General features: G+C 38.0%; 1 protein-coding gene across 1 annotated transcript in view; it reads right to left on the bottom strand.

The window, feature by feature from the left end:
• Nucleotides 1–20,303, bottom strand: part of LOC139720985 (uncharacterized) — a 65,989-nt gene extending 45,686 nt beyond the window's left edge. The window contains exon 1 of the mRNA XM_071632317.1: nucleotides 19,945–20,303. Within this exon, the coding sequence (XP_071488418.1) occupies nucleotides 19,945–20,019 (75 nt within the window). The 5' untranslated portion in view covers nucleotides 20,020–20,303. The remainder of the gene's footprint in view (nucleotides 1–19,944) is intronic.
• Nucleotides 20,304–23,452: the final 3,149 nt, after the last annotated feature.

Here is a 23,452-nt window from a genome sequence, read left to right as displayed (position 1 = left end):
AAAGAATGTTCTGGTGTTGTTCGGCTCACCGATATGTTTTTCTCGCTGTCCTGTGTGGATCAAATGACACCAATTTCCATATCAGTCAGAGTTTTGAAGCGATTGTTGTGAAACATGTATAACGATATAACGTAAAGGAAGTCAATTGTTAATACAAAAATAGGTCTTGAATAAACCAGGCAAACATTGGAAGTTTGCGAAATGTGGTGAAATAAACAAAAAAAAACACACACACAGGCACATTGTTATGATAATGTAATGTTTATGAGTCTAAAGAATAAAAAGAAAAGTTCTTTTTAATTCTCTTTCACGACCTACCTATTTCTGTTCTGTTTGTAACTGAAATTACTATTTCTGTGAGATTCGATTTAAACATGAAATGGTTCTGTTCTAGCCTACATTCCATTCTTTTGCACACACTTTATATAAAAAAAACCTGATCTAGACTATTCAACTATGATTAACTCGGTATTTGGGGTCCGTTGCGGCAATGGCGGCTCTTTGCTGAATGCGGGATCGCCTTCTGATCATCAAAGCTGTAAACGAAATAGTAGCTGTTTAATGGACGTGTGAATGTACAGATAACGATCGCAGTGCTTTCCATCAAGATTGCTCATTAGATGATTAAAAACATAAAATAATAATTTATCTCCGTTCTCAGATTGTTGCGGTTGATCTTGATGTATATTTTAGTGATGTTAGCTTAGGCCGTAATCAAATCCTGCAATGGCCAAATGATGAGAAACCAGGGTGAGGAAGCCTAGTGCGTTTGCTTAAAAGAGAGACTCAGAGAAATACAGTAAAAGAAGGGGAAAGAGAGTGGACAGTCAGACAGATAAAGAGATTTGTTGTATGTAGATAGATAGAAAGATAGATAGATAAAGAGATAGAGTGAGTATAGTGAGGAACGAAGACATAATTCTTTTCTTTTCTTTTTTTTTTCAGTGGAAGCACAAAAAAAAAAGACAAAAGAAAAACCATAGTCGTCCCCTTCGATGTACCCGTAGATACTGTTTCTCATGCCACTGGAGTCATATATAGGTCCTATCACATCACCAATCAGAGAGAAAACAGGCAACGGCAATGGTATAAAAGCAGACAACCGTTCAAACGCATTCGCGCCAAATCAGCAGGGACGATGTAAAGGTATGAGCCACAATCAGTGTGGTTCATGGTAGAAAAATACCCTGCCGGTATAAGCAAGTGAGATTAGTTGCTTAAAGTAAGAGAGAGAACAAAAGGAAAAAAAAGGAGAGAGGACTGTCTATATTCGAGTAAATGGTAACTTGTTTCAATATCGGCAACGCATTTTGACAGGATGTTGTTTGATTACAATATGTCATATACATGCTGATTCTCTTTGTTTGTTTGTTTGTTTATTTAATTCTAGACACAATAACATGTTTGAGGCCGACCTTGCAGGATTTCTCATCTCTGAAATGCCTGATTGAGTCAGCTATACCCAAAATATATATTCATCAGTGGATGATGGGTGCATATGGTTTGACGTGAGGAGTGAGTATAGTTTTCTTTCAGCCTTTCTTATATGATATCGCGGTGTTTTTGTTTTTTTTTTTGTTTGTTTTTTTGAAGCCGTCAGGCATCCGGCAGCGTCTTTGTTGAAAAGTGGTGGAAGAAACCGTTCCATTTTGGGGACAAAATGCTCCATGGTTCAAACTATTACATCCACGTGCAGGAAGGAATAGGATGGGTTCACGTGTTTCACCAAATATTATCTAACATACAGGGAGTGAGAACGCGTGTAATCCGTTCAAGGGATATGGTATAGTTTTGGTGAAGATGGGGATTCAGATTTTATCTTTTTTTTGTGTGTGTGTGAAACAATTAGAAAACACTAATACGGAAAATTAAGGAGCATACAATTTTAAGAGGAATTAAAAGTTTATTTGATGAAAAGAGGTTTGAAAATCGCTGCGATATCCAAAAACAAAGTTGTCTGAATAAAAGGTGGGACTCAACTTTTACTCAGACATCTTTTTTCTTTTTTCTTTTATTTAGATATCTCAGCCATTCTAAAACCAATTTTCATCAAATAAACTTTGAATTCCTCTTGGAATTGTGTGCTTTTTAAAATCTTATATAAGTGATTTTAAAATCAAAACCTGAATTCTCATCTCAAGCAAAATCTATACCTTTCCTTTAAGAAGAGGATGGTCAGAGAATAAAGAAGTAGAAAGAGCAAGAGGTGAAGGTAAATATCTCCTTCCCCTCCAGAATTCAGTGGTCACATTATCTTTTGCAGGTGCATCGACATTGCTTCGCCAAAGTGCAAATTTTGCAAGAGCATACTTCTTGCATCTTGCTTTGAGATGACAATTGAACGTTACATGACGTACATAATTATACCTATCTGGTAAAACAGGGAGAACTGATATCAGAAGTGCCAAAAATACTCGGTTTGAAATATTCATGACGGGACGGAGCAGGGTCGTCTGACAGAGCAATGTCGTTAGAGTGGATCAACCAGGAACTTTCTATTTGAGGTGCCATTTTTTTTTCGCATTTCCCTTTTCTCATTTCTATTATTCTTTTCACTCGATCTGGCAATTTTCATAATGCATCCATGCATTTGAAAAGCAATTATTTAGCCATGTGAATAATTAGATAGGAAATTGAGAAAATGACGGGATGGAAATATTCTGTTCATAAGAGAGAGAGAGAGAGAGAGAGAGAGAGAGAGAGAGAGAGGAAGAGAGTAATATGGTTTCGAGCGAGTTACGACAGCATATCTATTTACAACCACAGTATGTGTACGATGTAAAGGTTTTTTCGAAACTTATTAAGTTCTGTAGTCAGAATGACTTAAACCAAAACAGGTTTTTTTTTTTTATGTTTTTGTTTTTTGTTTTTTTTTGCTTTTCATCTGAAGAAACCCGGAAGTGGAATGGAATGATAGAGTTGCGCTGAAAACCTTTTTTGTTTTTTTGCTTGTTTGCTGATGAAACCCGGAAGTGGCACGAGAAGTATAAACTAGCTCCCACCCCCCCCCCCCCCCCCACTTTTAAAAACGTGGCGCCGGCTGTGTTAAAAAAAGTAATAATAATCATTATTAATCACACAACCTATAGCAACATAAACCTCTAAAATATCGTAGTCTGCGCGTTTAAAGAGGATAAAAGAAGTTAAGTAATTATCCTTAATCACACAACATAGTTCAATTATCCTAAACCACCCTTAATCTACTCAAAGCTCCGATAAACACACAAAAAAAATGTAATCATAAAACACACATTAGATATCCTTCATCGGGAGGGGTGTCTATATTCAAGACAGTGCATGTGTTACGCTTGATAATAACTCTACTTGATGGAACACATGCAGTAAACTTTCGGTGACACCTGACTCCCTTTACATAAGGACAAAATGGCGTATCGGTGAAAGGACAGTTGAGAGTATAATTGTCATTGCTAGTGACACACTTGTATAAAGTGTGATTGGCGTCATGCGGGAATGGGGGTCCTTACCTCTGTTGAAAGTATGTTAGCCAGGAGTTCGCACGGCCCTCCCTCCAAAAATAAACCAATTCAATCGCGACGTCCCGCTAATACAATTACGGCGGCGATACCGAAGACGAAGCTTGAATATGATAGCCCAGAAAGCGAAGAGAGTTAGTTGACCATCGTGTCACCGGACCAATACAACACGCCCATGTTGAGTTTACCTATTGACTGTGCTTCAAACAGCATTATCAAATCACGAGTCAGCCAGCTTTCGCCGACAAGATATTAGAACCCGTGCTATGTCTTCAGAAATCATCCCCATTTTCTTATTCTTTATGTAAAGTTCCCTCTTATTTAAGAATAGTCTGAAAGGAGATATTATTGAGGCACAATCAAATTTGTGAAGGGAACGCTACCACGAGTTGAGCTGGTTATGCTGGTCCCCGAAGTTTATATAGATTAAGTAATCAAATGATAAAAAATACGTCATATTTCGTGGACGGACAGGAATTTCTTCATAATGATGTCTACCTTTTCTAGAGAAACTTGCACTACACAAGCCTGTTTTCATCGTTTTTTCTAACCTTATCAAGTCAGTTGTCCATGATAAGTACATCATATCACACATTTCAAGAGAATGTGCATCTATTTTTATGGTATATTTTTAAACAAACAAAAGTCTATACTAGCTCTTCGTTCATATCAAAGACACAAGGGGAAAATTGATGTTGTATACTTCACGTATAATTGGTTAATAGATTATGTCGATGAGTTTTGTTGTCTGCTTTTGTGGCAGCACAAAACATTTGGCAGAAATATCTCATTCTGTGCCACTGACTTTGGACAGTGTCTACAATGCCATGGGTGTGTTTCTCTTTTGCTTTGCTTTGCTTTTTTTATGCAGCCAATCGGCACTGATACAAAGGGTTAACAGGTAGTACGCTTTAAATCCTTTTACTTTTTCATTGAACAAAATCAGTACTCTTGTTGGCTTGGTTAGTGAACTCGAGGTTCTCTGCTGTGTAATTCGTCAGGTACGCCGCAGCTCCCGGTGTGTATATACGGCCAGTTTTGATAAAAACGATAACTCGATTGTAGATGCTACAGGCACGCGTGTGTCATTTATCGAAATAAAAAAAAGTAAGGCAATATCCAAACGTGAGACGTAGCTGTAGCAGCTACATCAGAGAAGGTGCTATCATGTAACACCCTTAATAACTCGGCACACTCGAAAGTGAGCAAATGTTGTGATGACCCCAAATGTCGCCACGGCCTCGGCAGCAACTACGCATATCTAGTTTCTCACGCCTGCTAAATGCCCCGGTCAAAACCCACCTCGATTCCGATATCTAGGTGCTAATGTCTAGGAGACTGTTATAATTTTGCTCTTTTTGATCATTTTGCTTCACATCCCCCACATGGGAGGGGGGGGGGGGGGGAGAAGAAGGTGAAACGACAGTGAGGTGTTCTCCCGGCCCTCTCTTCCGAGGCATGGGGGAGGGGGGATGATGGGAAGTTCTGTCGGAAAGAGAGGTTAATGAGCAGAATTGTTTGTCTTATAAACTTATCCTCAATTTTCGAATGGGAAAATAGTTTAACGGATTTTTTCAATAATCATACACTGGTCGTACATGCTACTATCGGTAGCATTTTTATTTACGAACAAACAACATAGAAACAGAGTGGAATAGAGAGAAAAGATAGCAAAGAAAACGAAATACTCGGTATCTTCGAGTGGTAATAGGCCCCAGGTGAGTTTTTCGTTGGACACCAGATAATCCAGATACCAAATAAGAGGTGACTAATGAGACCCGTAGGGGGGCAAATTAGCGGTAACGTAACTCCCGTGTACCGACCACTCCGGGTCCCAATACTACTTACCGTGCTATATAGCTCCGGGAACTTCCTGCTCACCAGCGACAATTAAAAACGAAAATCCTAGGTAGGTATCGATATACCTATGGCGGAGCGGAATAAATCAAGCGAATTACTTCCTCATACTCCAATTTTCCTCTACGAGCGCCTAGTTTCATGTCCAAATTGTAACATAGCATCAGATAAGAGCAATCATCCTATAAGTCCTAGCTTTTCCACGCATTTATTTTTCTTTTTTAAAGACTTTATATATATGGGTATGAAAAAGTAAGAATTCTAACAGTGCTTTTGGAACGCGAAGTCGCAGAAGATAAACTGTAGACTAAAGTGTATCTATTTTGCCAAACACAGAAACTGAGCGGTGCTGAGATTTGTCGGTCTCACTGCGTTTATCATGAGTTGATGGTCACGGCAGTTGTTGCTATTGTTTATCCTCTCATCCAAAATATTACCTTCCTTTGTATCGGTAGGGGAAAAATTAGATTCTATGGAAGAGAGGAGATAAAGGACCATTTGAGGGGAAAAACCCGTATGCATATACCATTTTACCAACTAGCAGCAACACTCGTTGAAAAGTTTCATCGGCGAGTGTAGCATCTTTTCATCGTGAGACAAATCACAGGTACAAGCGAGGGAGAAGTCTTAAAACGGAAATATTTGGTATATATATATATATATATATATATATATATAAATATATAAGAATACACATAACAGTGAGTCCTGCCTGCAACACATTGATTTATATCACTCTATTTTTTTGTCCTATTTGGTTTATGCGTTGGAAAACGTATCAATGAAAGTTAATTGGCTTAAATAACGAGATATAACCTTTACGCTCCTTTAAACTGCTTTTTAGGTGAAATTAATTCAAGTAAGACAATGACAGTTCTGCTCTATAGGCCTACCACCTAATAGCTAGTAAAAATAAAAGGCGTTTAATGATGCCCTTAGTTTTTAGTCATTCGACCTTACAAAAAGAAAGAAAAAAAATCGCATAAAGGAACATTGTTTTGCCGAATTATATTTCCATTCGATGGAAATGAATACAGTTAATTCTATTTACCCATCCTGTACGACATTATTTGAGAAACGTACTGAAATTGATACATCAGACATATCAAGCTTGTAGAACATCTCATAGTATGAGTTTATCCAAACAGTTGTCATTTTGTTATACTTTCTTCTATATATTACTTTTTATCATCAAATTTTCCTTGTCATTATTGATTTATTAATGTGTTTATTCATTCACTTATCAATCCGTTCATTGTTGTAAGTACTTATCTATATTATGATCTCCTTAATTCAATAACACCAATGATTATATCTCAACAGCAAAAAAACTTGTTTTCATGTTGAGTCCCATTACATTTCGTGTTTCGTTTGGAACGTACAAAATATAACTGTGTCATTGAACATTTTGTCGCCCTGTATCAATAATGCTCATTAAGTCAGTCAGTTTTATTTGTGATTTTGTTATATTTTCAATCGAAAGAATATGAATATATATGCGAAATTAAAAAGAATAACACAAACCGCATGAGGAAGGGTACCAATTTTGCAACAATATGACTCAGAAAAGTGGAAAGATTGTGTGTCCCCGAGTAGTGAACGTAGCGCGGTAATTTCCATGATGTAAAGAAGAGGAGACATAAAAATGATATAATTTAAATTTCCTTCCGAGATGAGTTCATGATGCACAAACACTATTTCATTTAGACCACACATATCCTTCTTTCTTATTTAACTCGTCCGCCTCAAGCGCTAATAGGCCAAGTTGCAAGAGCGTATAAGCACCTGCATTCTAAGACAGAGGTTAGCTCACCCGTGGTCATTTCGCTTATTCGATGTTCGTTTATTGGCGGAAATGATTTGATGTAGCATGAAGGAGTGCCCTAAAATGGGCAAAATGAAATTACACGTCATCATATTTATATTTGTCTGTGTTTATTTGCTTGTCTTGTAATACATGGGAGTCCAGGTGTCGTCACAACAGCTGATTAAGAGAGACGCATTTCTACCAAGTTTAATTGCAGTACTGGTATTTGTCAAAACTGCATCATTCACTGTTCATGTGTTTGCCGGTGTACGTTGAACTTTCAAGACAAAAGTTTATTGACTTCACTTGGGAAACAAATTACTTAGGTCGATTTTTTTTTGTTGCTCCAACAAAAGATACTATTTTGTTTTATGTCTACGCACATATCATGTAACTTGTCTGAATAACTCATGCATAGCTCATTTACGTGTGCGTGCGTTTGCGCGCACGTGTACGTGTGCACGTATAGTTATAATCCAGTCTCTGCATTTTTCTCACCGTCAAACCTTACAATTTTTCTCTCTTGAGTGACTTTTCCAATACAAGCTACTATCTACCTAGCATGTGCCCTCCATCAAAAAAAAAAAGTGTTTAGTTTGATCAAAGAATCGACGTTTATTCAACTTCGCACTCAAGGGGAATTTATCCAAAGCAGTTAGAGGTCGCTTTTCCGAAGGTTCGTCATACCGAAGGTTCATTAATCCCAATAAACAAGGTTCGCTATTATGAAAGTTCGCTATTTATAGCATGTACCTTAATTTTCATTTTCGGATGAAAGAACCTCATTTCATTTTTGGTTAAACGAAATCCCGAATAACGAACCTCGTAGTATTTTCGGATTAACGACTCTTCAGAATGTCAAACCTTATTTTGATTTCGGATGAGTGAACATTAGCAACGAATAATCCAATTTCATTTTCAGATTAACGAACCGTCGGAATAACAGCAAACATGTTCGCATTAGCCAACCCTTTTTCATTATTAGGATTGACCGACATCAAGGCACAGGGAATTTGTGTATTTTCGGAATAACGAACCATCGGAATAACGGACATGTTCGCATTAGTCAACCCTATTTCATTATTAGGATTAGCCGACATCAAGGCACAGGGAATTTGTGTATTTTCGGAATAACGAACCTTCGGAATAACGGACCCTCGGAATAGCGAACCTTATTTCATTTTCTGATTAACAAACCTTAACAGGCATCATCCACCCAAAACATGTGTGTGAATCCTGTGAATGCAGACATATAATAAGAACACATTTTGCGTTCCAAGTTTTCCAAGTTTTTGGAAAATTGGTCAATCCGTTAAAAAATTAGGAAGTTTTTCAATGAATTCAATCCATGTTCCACGAAGAAGGAGGCTATACAAGAATTTTCTGATGTCGTAGTAGTTAAAATTGACATGAGGAACGAAGAGAATAATCATACCACTTGATTTTTCCTTTCTAACATAATGACAGGCCCTTGACTTACGCCGCTTTTGGAAGGGAGGGGTGTGTCCGACATGTTATCCATGTTATTTTAGTAACTTGGTAACAAGTCAAGGGGATACTGTACTCTATGTAAAAACATGGGTTTTTTCTTCACTAAACACATTATGTTTGCTGTAAATTTCTGTTTTTAAGTATTTCACCATCGTCGTATCAAATGATACGCAGGCAATCACACACACACACACACACACACACACACACACACACACACAAATGCACAGCACAAGGAGTTAGAAAAAGTCGAGCTATATAAACATGAATTTCTCGCAATTTTTCCCGCCAAATTCCTTTCTCTTTGACGGTTTCCCGTGTCACCAGAGAATATCGAAGGCGTGCAAAGTCAAACTACGTCAAACGCAAAGAATTGCTGCTGAACAACAACTATTTAGGAAATGAAGTTCCATATTCGGGCTTCCCAAGTAGGAAGCGACCTTGTGAAACAATAGCCATTGCCTTTCTTGTGGAAAGCACTTAGCTATTTCAGCCTTTCTGATTAATGTCAAATATTTGATTGAAAAACAACACAGTTCACTCACTGTTTTGTTTAGGTTTCAGAACGATTCACAACACTGGTGCTTTGAGGGATACTGCAATTTACCTCTTCTTTATATTCTTGCAGCATTTGGCCTTTAACTCGTACTCGTCTTCAATCAATTGCGAACGTCAGGACTGTATTTAAGTCATTGTTGTTCAACTGCTTCTCTCCTCTTAAAGACTGGATACCCTGATGAAAATCTTCGCGCACTCAGGCAACCCCTTTTTGAGTGGATGGGGTAAGGTTTATCTTTCTTTCTTTTTTAGAACACCTACCATGATTTCTGCATTAACTGAATGCGTCTCATAAATCATATTGATTGTCAATATCATTGATTGATGTGTGAAAATTGCGTGATTTACAATATTGATAAATTGTCATTACATTTTAATGTCATTATTATCTATTTATCTTATTTTACGTATTATTCATTTCTATTTTTGATTAATCAATTCGCCTAGTTTCTCTATCTATTTAGTTTTATTTATTTATTTATTTATGCTGCTGACAAATCGACCAATGATTTAAGATTTTGAAGAATAACACTTATGATCAGTCAGAGGTCGGAATTTTAGGTTGTATCAACTGGCAATAATTTGTCTATTTACAAAATCATCAATAATGTGAATCTTTCGTCTATCAAAGATGAACCTCGGAAGATTCGACTGCGTGAGGCGTGAGCTACGTAACGTGTCATCGAAATGAGGACATTTACAGCTAGGAAAGGACTGTAATTGTCTTCATGGCCATTCACCTTTGCGAAGCCTATTGGCGTGAAAAGTCATTTAATGCAGGCAATTTCAGATCGCTTAAAGTGTTCATGATCAGGAGAGCCCCCTCCGGCGACGACAAACTATCATGCATTTCCACCCATTAGCTGGAACAATACTTTGAATATTACGGAAAAAACAAAGGGCGAAGAAGGAAACAACACAAAAATGTTTACACTTCCTGAGGATACAATCAAGTCGACTCAATGTGGGTTAGGCATGAAGCGAAATGAGCACCAGCTGCGCCACACCGGGTATGGTGTTACGAGGCGCCGTTCTGTGTCGATTACATCCCGAACCCGCAACTCGATCAGGCGTAATGTCTTTTCCCCGCGGCTGCGATCAAGACTAATTGTCACGGGATCAGTCAAAAGACATGACGGCCTAAAATGTCCAAGGGGGGCATAAATACACGAATTAGCACAGGCAGCTAGGCGCGAGCAGGAAATACAGGTACGTGGTCTCCTGTGTAGCAAAATCTCTAGTGGCCAGAAAGAGCAAATAAGAATGGCATCGGCGCACTATTCTCAATTTTTTTGCCAGAGAGGTGCTTACCTCCTTCGCTAAATTGAGTGAAATTGCTTGTAGAGATTGTTAACCAAGTTCTGTTGTCCATGTTGCAAAGAACATGACAATTTACCCTCTCCCTTAACTTGATTGAAGGTTGGCGGGCTGTAAGTATATATAGAGACGGTGTATACCTTGTAAACTATGCAAAGTAACTGACACTATTCCGTCTATATCCTCGCTACTTTTCTGATTTATTATGGACAAGTTGTTTCAAAAGATTGACAATCAAGTTGATTTTATTTTGGCTTCTTTAGTAGCTTGTTTGTTTGTTTGTTTGTTTGTTTGTTATTGTTCCATATTCCACAAACAACAAATCTTAATGGGTGAATTGTCGGACACAGCAATTAAAACAATTGGACATGTGAATATGAGGAATCTACATAGGAGCACAATTTTAGGAGCTAGATTCCCAGATGCTGATATCATAATTTAAGATGATAAGTATCATATTTGATGGTTATATTATGATAAATGATGCGAATTGATATGAACAACATTCATTCATCCCATCGCTTGATAGGCGTTGGGGCAAACCTCAATTGTTTTGGACGCTACTAGATAAACTGATTCCGAAAACAGTTGTATAATCATCTATCATTTATGTTATTTAACTATATTATTTATTTTCCATTCAGCCTCTATAAAGACGAGGAGACAACATGTCCAATTTTAGAATGTATAGTGAACTCATTTCCAATAAGATTCTTATATCATTGTAGAATTTTGTATTGAAGCCGTCATGCTCCCCTGGCCATACCAGTTGGTTAACTCGAGAAGTTTATAATTTCTGGTATATATGTATATATATATATATATATATATATATATATATATATATCTACATATATGATAGAGAGAAAGAGAGAGAGAGAGAGAGAGAGAGAGAGTCTTATCGCAAAGCTATCGAACTGCATTCTTATCAATTTGAGATATTTGCGATTAAATCTGCTAAAAACAAGTAAAAATGTTATGTTACCAATGAGATATCACTTGAAAGGTTTTATTTTGCTCTATCTGATGATGGACTTACTTTAAAATGATTAAAAATGACACTTATCCCATTTTGCGATGAAATGTGTGTATGTATACATACATGTAATACATATTACATCCAGAGAGAGAGAGGAGGGGGGGGGGGTATAAGAGGCCTGACACAAAATGTTCGTAGGTTTGATCTTAAGTAATGACGTTCACAATCGCTCGGCATTTACGAACATGGTGGGCGTTTCTGCATGCATGAGTGCACAATGATGATGAGTTTTAAGCATGAGGGGGCAGTAGTCACGTTGTTGGACCTAAACACACATTAACTGTCCATCTCGAAACGCGTTAACAGTCACTCAGGCGGAGATAGATTTCGTCAAGTCGTGCTTCTTTTGCCAACTCTTAAAATCACGCAGATAAAATTATTCAAGCACCGGAGCGCAGCAGGGCGGGAACATCAAAGCTCATCCTTGGAAAGTGTTTCTGAGATTAGCGACTGGCTTTAATGAACACCAACGAATTAAGACCATGTTCTCGATGCGACAAGTATACAACGTCTATCAGAGACGTCCCAGAAAGTGCATGACTTCAAATGAGTATTTTGTTTATCACACATTACTGAACTTTAACATGTTCTCACAAAATTAATAAGGAATTTCTTGAAAGCTCACCTTGTGTTTGTGTATTTCTCTGTGTGTGTATGTGCGTGTATGTATGTACGTGTGTTTCTGGTCGCAGACTTGATAAAATTCATTGTACAATAATATCTCCACTTTGAGTCCAACTTGCAAGAACTATTCTCCCGAATTTTAAAGATCCCTCCTTGTTTAATATACGCGCTCAGCGAACCTGCGGGTTTACTTCGCGATCTAAAACATACATACTACATGCAATAGTAAATTAGCAAACCTGCCGTGAATTTTTTGGCCCCAAATCGTGGCGATTCTCCCGGACGGTTCCGTTGAAAAATTTAAACGAAAACGCAATAGATCTCTGCATCTTGGCCCCGACAGCATCAACTCGCCCATAATCACACATCATTAAAATACAACTCACCTTGAGACGAAAGCGGGAGATACAGAATTAAACACATGTTAAACACAGTCAACCTAACACTCGGTCCTTACAAATATCAGCTGCACAGCAAGTCTTATCTTGCCTCACTGAGCGGGTTTATAGCTTTCCTTGATTTATTTCTTTAGCAATGTGTAAATGTGTCCGACTTTCCTCAGCCTAGTTTACACAAGAAATAAATTGATTTGCAAGTGATTATAAAGGACCCCTTTCTTAGGAATTTGCGATTTAATAAACAGCAAGTGAATTCAGTACAACTAGCACTTGTAAAGGGTAAGGTCAAGGTGTTTTCGGAACAATACAATGAAGAAAACGAAAAACAGATTTGAAGTTATCAAACATGCACTTTATCATAATCTAGATATTTTTGCCCATGTAGAAGAAAAAGTAAAGTTAATTGATAAACAAACCCTTGCAATGCAAAGTCATAACTTCAACGTTGTCGGTGGTTGTAGAACGTTGACTGCTGATTGATAATTTATTGTGTTGTCTATCATACGGCCAGATAAAACTAATCAAATTATGAGTGATCATTCATATACAATGACGCACTCGGGGATAGTGGAACAATGAATCAAATTGGTTATGCACACTGGCAGTTTTTTTTTTTTTCGGTAATTCATGGTCGCAGTGTGACTGTGGTTCACGGCAGAGCGATGCTCATGGATCAACCCGCTGGCAGTAGATGGTGGAGGAGTCAAGCCGCTCAATCGCGGGCATTATTGGGAGAGCCGCCGCTAAGAAAATGATTGGTAGCAACAAAACTATTGCACAGCTTGTAGAGCTGATTTGATCATTTTAATCTCACGTCGACTGTAGAAGTATAATGCAGGTAGAAGAGAATCAGAAAATTACACGAATATTTTAAAATACTCATTGATCCATGATCCAAAACTTGAAAGTATACTAACTGGAGTCAAACCACACGTGGCTAGCAGCTGGCACTGCTGTGAATTGCTTGGATTTGAATTTCTGATGTAAGACGCCTTTACATGAATTGATCATTAATCCTTGCCGAGATCGAAGCGAACTCACGAAGCTGAAAATGTCAGCCACGTTTGCCAATATCTTATCTCGTGTGCCTTCGACGTCTGCCGGGAGAGATTCTAATATAGGGCGAGTTGATTTATCTGTTTTTGCCAGGGCGCTCAAACAGCTAGCAATATTGTCGCTCTGAGACCGTCTTTATGCAATTGTTTCTACGAACCATATACCATCTAGACTATTTTAGTTAGCTGCAAATACCGTGAAACACTGAAACCAATCCAAGCATGTTTAGACGAAAAACATTAATCAAGTGCCGACCTCTCACATATTTGTGTTTATATTCGATATTTAGCATTTGGAAATTTATGGCTACGAGTTTTTAATCACTTCTTTCTCTTGGGTATATATGTAGGACCGAAGAATTCTTCTTTCTCGTACAATGTCCAAAGGTTGTACATTAGTGTCAGAAACTAGGCTAATTAAACTTAGCAAAATTATAAAATAGTATAACCAATCAACAGTAAAGATTGCAGATTCCATATAAGAATGTTATTATCAGCTCTTTAGAGACAATGAAGGAGGCACAAAAAGTCGAAAAGCAAACACTAATAAGTATTTTGCAATGTTGATACGTCACTAACTGACTAAGAAGTATATAATTGGGATGCAATATAAGACGAAATGAATAAAAGACAGGTATTTATGAAATTAAATTGACATAAAACGTATCATTAGGCGGAAATACTGTTCACATGTCAAGCGTTGAGTCGGAACAAACATTCGAATGAAAACGATTGTAAATCTTTTGTTAACTTTAATGGTTTCTTGACTATTAGACACTGCTTGGAGCAAATTGACATTATAACTAACAGCTTAAGATTATTGAAAACATCACACACAAAAAAGAACATAGATGAACTGAATTACGATGGTTTAATTACTAGCAGCCAGGGTTTATTGCAAGTGCTGCTGCAATTTTCCTTTACAAACTTTCATGCGGGAAATCATATATTGATTGTTTCATTTGCTTGAATAACACTGGAAGTTTTTTTTTTCATTTCCTAATGGATTGATATGTTTACGTTGGATAAGAAGTTTACAGTGTACGGTGATAAGCATTTAGTTTTCACATTCAAACATAACTTATGAACAAGAAAATACTTAATTAATGACGAACTTTACCCGATAACAACGATAAAAGTACTGGCGGTGCAACATGTACTCTCGAAAAATCAAGAAAAAAAAACTTTCAAAATTGCTTGTGTTCTTTACCGGTTGCCGGATTTTACCGGTTATATGATAAAGGCATTGCTATAGCCAAGAAAATAATTAGGCCGCATCATCCTTCACCGACGGAACTGACATCAAAAGGGATTAACCACGAGTTTGATATTAATTTCGGTGTCAACAATTATTAGGTCAATAATTTCATTGCAGAATAATTTCGTTTTATCTTATAGCGTCTCTTCACCAAGCCTGTCTTAAATTAGGTCAAGCCATTCCTTCTTCTTCTTTCCATTTGTCTTGTCTCAATTTAGTTTCCGAAGTAATTAGACAAAACAGTTTATGTAATTAGTCATTATTTTAGAATGCTGTGCAGAATATTAGCACAAAAACATGTCTTTGAATATATCCACATACACACATACACAAATATATCGCTAAAATACAACAGACCGCACTACGATCAGCTGTATTATGGCAGAAAACCAATAAATTCATGATATAGCACAGTTCCATTGTTGGATTCTGATAATGGTTCCTTCGTAGGTACGGGAGGGTGGGTGAAAGGGGACAGAATATGCTGTGACAAGTATTACCACGACTAAACTGGACGAGTATACAATAAGATCGTCTTGTTTCTGCGCGCCCGAGCGCCAACATACACACGTGATCAATATAAACGTCCAATTCCCAAATAAATCTCCCTTCAGACGGTAATTGATTCGTGTTTTGATATTGGAATTAAGGCCTCTGTACGGATTGAAAAACTTTGGGACCTTGACATGCCTTCCCGAGATCAAACCTTTGTATTCATTTGCTTAGCAAAACAGCTCGAACTTTACGAGAGAAGAACAAAAACGACAACACATCGAATCACTGTACTTTGACAGTAATGCTTCTTCATCTAGACAAGACGCAACAGTGACAGCGCAGACTTACAAATCGAAATCCCGCCTTCATGGAGATTTATTGGCCGGGTGAATATCCCACGATGCCCACACTTCACTATGTACTTGAATCTTTGTTACGTATCAAAGCTCCGTTTAATCCCTGTCATCGGCAGATCAAGTACACAATTTCTTCGACTTCCCTCCCCCCCCCCCGTCACAAAACACAGCGTAAGGATTGTGATAAGTGATTTCTTTCATATTTTCGCCTTTACTGAGGCTGCTTCTTGTCGTCATGTCGAGCTGATGAATAAATATGGAATATCTGGTCGGTAGAATGTCAGATTTGAAATACTGCTGACATAAATCACAGCGCATGCGGAAACTATCAGTCCGGCAAAATGTTAGGCCAAAATATCTTTTCCAATTAAGCGGATTGAGTGTGCAGTAATCGAGATAAATCGTCTTGCATCGTGACCAGCTTCAACTCAACCTATATTATACTCTATTTTTAAAGACTGTAATGCTTAGAACTCTGGATACAACGTGTGCTTGATTAAAAGAGAAGAGAGAAAACTCGAAAGCACTTTTCTACAATTTAGCGTTCATGATTCAGTGCGACTTTCACAATTAACACGAACACACACACGCATAAAACCGTCTTACTCTCTCTCCCCCATTCTCTCCGTCCCTCTCTTTCCCCTATTTTAGCTGCCCTCCCCCCCCCCCATCTCTCCCTCCATTCTTTTCATTCATCTTTGCACGACACAATCAAAATCCTAGATGTGTCAGTTGTTTTAACTTCTAGAGAACCCCCCCCCCCAAAAAAAAAAAAAAAAAAACCTTTTGGCGCGTGCAGGTGTAGACAAAATTGTCTCCGCCCCTACGCAAACGAAGACACATGCATTATTTCTCCGAAAAAAACGGCAAGCCATCAAATGTAACAAAATGTCTATATGATCATAAGAAACTGATTATCTTTGGTTCTCAAAAAAAAAAGAGAAAAATGACATCACTGGTGGTAGTATGATGTCTTTAGTGGATCCGTGATGAAAGGTGGACATTGCAGACATAAAGTCGAGGAAAGCTAAACGACAACATCCTCAACATGGCATATCTTGTCAAGGTGTAAGTTCGTCGCAGCAACAAGTCGAATATACGAATCGAATATTGCGTTCTCTGCATTTCTCGCCAAAAAGTTTCGATCAATATTAAAGTCTATAACCAACCCTTTACCGAAGTAGCTGTTGGCTCTTTGCGTGTTCAATTTGACGGGACACAAAAAGTTGTATTGTCGGTTTGGGGATCAATACAAACAGGTACTGACGGTAAAAAGAAAAAAAAAGCTTTATACACTCTATACGAAATAAGTCACGAATATGAATATCAACTTGATTTACTTGATTTCAGTGTGTTAATGCGTTAATCTAGAACGCGTTCAAGATTACCTCGTCGGTTTTAACTACTGATATAGTAACTACGCACATAAAGAGAAAATAAGATCACAAAATTGGTCGAAGAAAGAATAGCGTTTCGTTTTTAAAAGACGGTAAAATGGCTTCTTCACAGGTGGCGTCTATTTTAATTCTCATCCATCTACTCGCTAGATCAGAATGTATGATTTTTTTTTTTAATGACGGTATCAAATGCTTGAAAGTGACTACGAGTGTCAAAAGACTAGTAACAATGGTCCCTCCTTTTCAGAATTATTGAAGGTTTATACCATCACCGTCAAAAATAGATTCAGTCCAGGTTCCTGGAAAATGAATTCCCAAGAATCCTGTAGTCAATATTGCAGCTCACTGAGACGTGCAATATGAAGCAAAAAGACAAAGTTTGAGCTTTGATCTAGCGTCTGTATTAACAACATTCAGGAATATTGAATTATTGAGCTTTGCTTATATTTCTACTGATATGAACGAGTCGTAACTATTATATAAGAAAACCCTTCTTTTGACAATACTGTTGTAAACACATATTTCATATTGTTAAAGGTGATTGTGTAAGACGCTGTTTGCAAGTCATTGTCTTATAGTATAATACAGTAAAATACGAGACCACCACTTTGTAACAATGTTAAAGGATAAAATATAGCTTCCGCTTTCTCGTGGCGAATGGAGGTTTGCATCTCTTGAGTTCGAAATTTAAGTACTTGATTTTTCTACCGTCAGTCTACAAGGATTATACGAAGGTCGAATTTGAAATTACCTCACTCATATACACTTTCCTTTCATAATCATTTCCTTCGATAAACAAAGTTACATTCCTTTACGAAAATGACGTTGACTAAATCACCAGACCACCATCCGAGCAGCGCATCAGATATTGATGCGAAGAAATGATCAAAATAGTGTCATTACAGTAAACTCTAGAGTCCGATTGCACCTTATGCAGACAGTAATGAAGATTGGAGCAACCATTACCTGCTCTTTCAAACACAGAGAAGAACCAACAGCACTTAGCATCTCCTTTTCCTGACGCGTTCGTAGATGATGTAACATTAAACGCGCAGTTATGGAGTGAGTATCCTGATCGATTAAAGTATACGTACAATACACATTTAATTACAAATGTGTCTTTTGCATTAATCAATATAATATATGTGCTACACACAGGGAGTGCTGCTTTTTGGCGGAGAAAGTCGACTGCCATATTGTCCGTTGGAGCCAAAATCTACTCTCAAACATTTGTTGTTGCTAGGCGCTCGAGACGCAAGCGCACTTTCATGTACTGTGCATTTTTCCAACAACACTTTTATTTCCATCTCTTTTTTATGAGCGCCTGAAAAAGGTCAAGAAGATGATTTCTCATTTGGGATTATGTTTTTCTTAACTGAAATCTATCATACCATCATTGTTTTTCACTTCTAGGAGGCATATGAACTTTAATAGGGGTATGAACTTTCCCTCCTGCAATCATCATTTCGCCGGTAATGGCTCGTTTGCTGGGCGAAATGGCCTGGTAAATCACGCGGGCTGGAGACCTAGGTATGGCGTCCTCTTCACTCTCGCTGCTTTCTTAAAGCAATTATATCTTTTTTCTTTTCCTGTATAAAACGGAGTAATCATGTTTCCCAACTTCACACTATAAGCACTTCCTGTAGTATGCATTCGTTGCACTGGGCTAGCTAACCTTTTTTGTTAAAAGTATAAACTTTGTATCGAATATATCTAACATTCGTGTAAGTCCTGAAATACTATGAGTACTGTAAATCCATTATACATAATGTTATTTTAAACCAAAATTCACTCGATTTCTGTCACTGCAGCGACATCTTATCCCAGTCAAACATTAGCAGATGCAATCCTGATGACTGAGACGACTAGATAAATTCTAACTTGCATTGCAAGAAAGAATATACATTCTAGAGCTATTCTGGCTCGTGCACATGCATAGTGTTCGAAATTCTCAGATCACAAAACTTCAGCGATCCTCGAAAAGATAAGAAGACGACTATTAAAGACGAGTCGTGTCATATTGTATGGTCCCGACGAGCAATTGCCCAGTAAATCACGCCGACAGAGGTCAGAACCCACGTGATTATTTATATCGACAAATCCTGGCTGAATCAAAACTTCCATTAATCTGATGTCAGATGCAGATTCAGTTGCTGATTCATTACACTGTCGGGCAACCGCGACCTCATCCATCCCCGCCATGATATGTAGGCGACCAAAAATAAGACCAATAACGTTTGAATTCCTCCTATCTTAGGGTCTAAACCAACAGCATTTGAATTCAAACAGACAGGTACTCATACATGACGCTGTAAAAAGGAAGATATCGCAGTTGAAAACGCAATACAAAGAGCATCGAGTTATTCGTACTTCTGATCAAAAAATCAAACAGAACGAACTACCCCATCCTTCAGTTCCAATTCCGCTGAAATGGAAATGTGCGAGTTTCGTTTTTTATCCTCCGGACAATAAATTGACACTAATGTGATTGCTTAGTATGGATCTGTTTCCCATTGCCTTTCATTGCGAACATTAACTATGCAGATCGTTTAAGTACTGTTAAGGACATTTTCATGAGTGCTAATTGCATTGGCATTCGGATTCTTTCAACAGAGACTACAGTACATTGCCATTGGTAAGTCGCTCTATATTGTGTACGAAAGGCCGTAAGTAATGCCTCGCGTTTGTGTTTGGTTTTATTGATTATTATCCAATCACGAGAATACCATTTTATCATTCTCCTTAAATATGAAATCATTTTGAAGCCCCGAGTAAATGAGACAAAAGATTGGGTTTACCTTGCTGTCGACTGGTAGAGTCCACACCTGCCCAACGGCACAGACCAAGCAAAATAATACAGCGTAGCTATTCATGGTTCTGGCTTGTTTAATTCAATAAGGACCTTGAGAAAGTGGAAACAAACTGCCGGAGGGAAGTAGAGATAGCACCCAAGACGAGGCTTCCGATATGAATCAGCAGATTGTTGCTATGCCCAACTTGTCGGGTTTGTTATCTTATGTAGATGTTAAATGCGTGGTGGTTGATACGTTGCCTTCTCGGGAACACAGGTGATACTGTAGGTGGTGGAGAAAAAACGGGGCTGATAACGAAGTAGCGCGTGGAGGTTGAGTAACAAATCTGCCGCCAAGTGACGCTCGCCGTCTGGTCTTATGTACGCCTCGAGTGACGGCGTGCTCGCGTGGCGTCGCCGGAGTCGTCGTGATGACCCACTCTTGTCTGTCAGCGCGATGACGTCACAAACATCAAAGTTGTTTCGGCCAATCAGGAGAGTGACCAGCGTGTACGTGTGTGAGGCGGTGTTACAAGTTACCCGCCCATGCAGCCTGACTTAGAAGGAAAACGGGAATGCCCTCAAGTTCGGCTTGGTGTGCTCTTCACGCAAGATAGACAATTCAAAGTTGGCGAATTTTTCCTTCTGGAAGCAAATACTTCCTCCACATTGCAATTTTTGTTGATAATGACCTTCGGTGGATCAAATTCTCTCGGAGGCCATTTGTCTATAAAAGACAAACTGGGGAAGGATAAATCTGGCATTATTGAGTGAAAATACTCAGAGCAGCTCAGAGCAATATCACATTCAGTACCATGAAACGGTTCATTCATGGCTAGTGCTTTGGCGGTAAATTGGACCCTGACTAACGGCTCGAGGTAATGTTATAAATCTGTCGCTATGGAGACTGTTTACCTTGTAGGGATTGTTTAGCGATGCACTCTCCATGGAAAAGGGGGAGAGAGAGAGAGAGAGTGATGGCGGATGGGGGTGGGGAGTTTGCTGGTCAATATACAAAACAGAAACATACTGAGAAACGATTCGGCGGAATCATAGACCTACGACTTTAATACGTAATCATAATTGTAATAATGATCGTGACAATAATGAAAAACAACAACAAATGTATAAGTTACATGTAAATTGATAATAATATTGATAGTACTGCTACTGACAAGAATAGTCGGTTCCGAAGAATATTTATGATACTAAATTGTTATTTAGTATAGAGTTTTCTACCACCTCTAAGTGCTCAGAGCTTTTAGCAACATTATTGTATAATGGCCCCAGTGTCTGAAATTAAACTTGCACCCCTACAGTGCGCTCACCCCACCCTCTGGAAGAACATTCTATCCGTGCGGCCTCTTAACTCTGCCACCACCAGCTCCGAATTTTTAACGTACAGTATCAATGACATTTTGAGATTGGTGGTTATAAAGGGGGCATGGCACACACATGCATAATATAGACTAACCACAGATAGCACACCCCTCCCCCAGGTACCGATTCACTCACTCAGAGAGGGGGGGGGGGGCATTGTGGATATTAAAGGTGCCTCGGCGCAAGGACATGTACGTACCATGGCGCGCCTTAAACTAAGGATCTTTATTTTCACTTAGAGTGCAGCGCGTGCTCCACTGAACCACTTCATCTCCACATTAACTATATTGTGTTGATTTTCTTGATGATGATGATGATGATGATGGTGATGATGATGACAATAATGATAATCATAATAATATTATCAATAACAATAATAATTTTAATAATAATAACAAAAAGAATAGCAATAATGATTATTATTGTAATATAGAAGATTTCCATCATCATTATCGCATAACATTATCCTTTGTGTTCATAACGGAGGTAACTTAAAGGACAATTTCACCTTCATAAACATAAGGATTGAGAGAATGCAGCAATATTAGTAGAACACATCAGTGAAAGTTTGAGGAAAATTGGACAATCGATGCAAAAGTTATGAATTTTTAAAATTTCTGTGTTGGAACTGCTGGATGAGGAGACTACTACAGCTTGTGAGTCATATGCGTACAACAGTATAAAGAAAATGTAAAGAAAATTCAACATATTTTTACTTTTTTCGCATAATAAAAGAGCACTTGACTTGCCTCTTTCTAAAGGCAGGGGGAATGATATTACCCCTAACATATGTCGGTAACGAGTCAAGGGAATGTGTACTTTTTTCAAAAGATGAAATTTTGTGAAATTCTCTTTGTATTTTCCTTATATTGTTGTACGCATGTGACATCTAAGTTAGTCATACAATGCAGTAGTCTTCTCATCCAGTGGTTTCTGCATTAAAACTTCAAAAATTCATAACTTTTGAACGGATTGTCCGATTTTCCTCAAACTTTCAATGATGTGTTCTGCTAATATTGCTACATTCTCTCAATCCTTATGTTTATGAAGGTGAACTTGTCCTTTAACATCATTAATGCCTCAGATGCAAAAGTTTTCGACTGTAACACACAGAATAACAGCTGGTGGAATTTCAAACAAACACCTGAGATATATCTTTGTCGTAATGGTACAGGATACATGAATGAAAAGCTTTGATTTCATCGACAGCTGAATCGAGGCCTTGCTTTTATAGCAAAGAAGATTTGATTAATATATCACCAAACATTCACTTTCTGCCCTATCACGGAACCTTCACATCATAGAAGATGCATTTGGCGACTGCAAAGATTCAGCTCATGGCCACAGAGAAATATTTTGGATGAGCCATTACACTTGACTTTCACAAATGCAGAAAACGATATTTTTCCAAACTCGTTAACTCACTGGTAATGCGTGATTTTCCATGAGTCCGATTGAAGGATACGATAATACAGGCAGAGAAATTGATATTTCCCCATTTCATGAAACATAAACAAAAAGAGAACAATAGACAAACATATTCGAATCCTAGGCATACCTTCATAAACCAATGATAGCAGGGATTGTTCCTATAAGGCCCTATCCCGAGAGTTCACCATATGTTTACTCGACATGGCAATCAAGTGCAATACAGAGTGTGGAGGAAGAAGGAAATGTCATTGACCTGTCAAGGCTTTTCCCCTAGTAAAAGGTAACAATTATAATATTATATCGCTTATACATGATTTTACAACATAATTATATATGTTATCTGTTGAATGAAGACAAAGAAGGAAACTACTTGATAACATCATATTTGTGAAAGTATTTCACATTTTAGGGCAAAAATATGTCATTGTGTATCACGACAGCTCACTGTACTTTAAATTGGGCAGTCTATAATTTTACGCCCGTCTTGTACAGTATGCATTTACCTCCTTTCTTTTTTAATTAAGAGCATGGCTTTATATCACTTCTAAACACATGAAGCAAACAGTTTGAGTTTTGTTAATATCAGATATTTTCAAGAAATTCAAATAGATGGGGACATTCCGAATGGAGTTTTTAGTTTGTCAAAATTCTTATTGCACGCTTCTGAAGATTTAGGATTCTATTCAAATGCCGTGACCCAGTAT

The sequence above is a fragment of the Diadema antillarum genome, unplaced genomic scaffold (genome assembly GCF_040938485.1).
Source record: "Diadema antillarum isolate AM-2024a unplaced genomic scaffold, OU_Dant_1.0 scf00000136, whole genome shotgun sequence".
Lineage (NCBI taxonomy): Eukaryota > Metazoa > Echinodermata > Echinoidea > Diadematoida > Diadematidae > Diadema > Diadema antillarum.
Note: the sequence above shows the minus strand (reverse complement) of the source record. Positions and strands in the feature narration are given on the sequence as shown.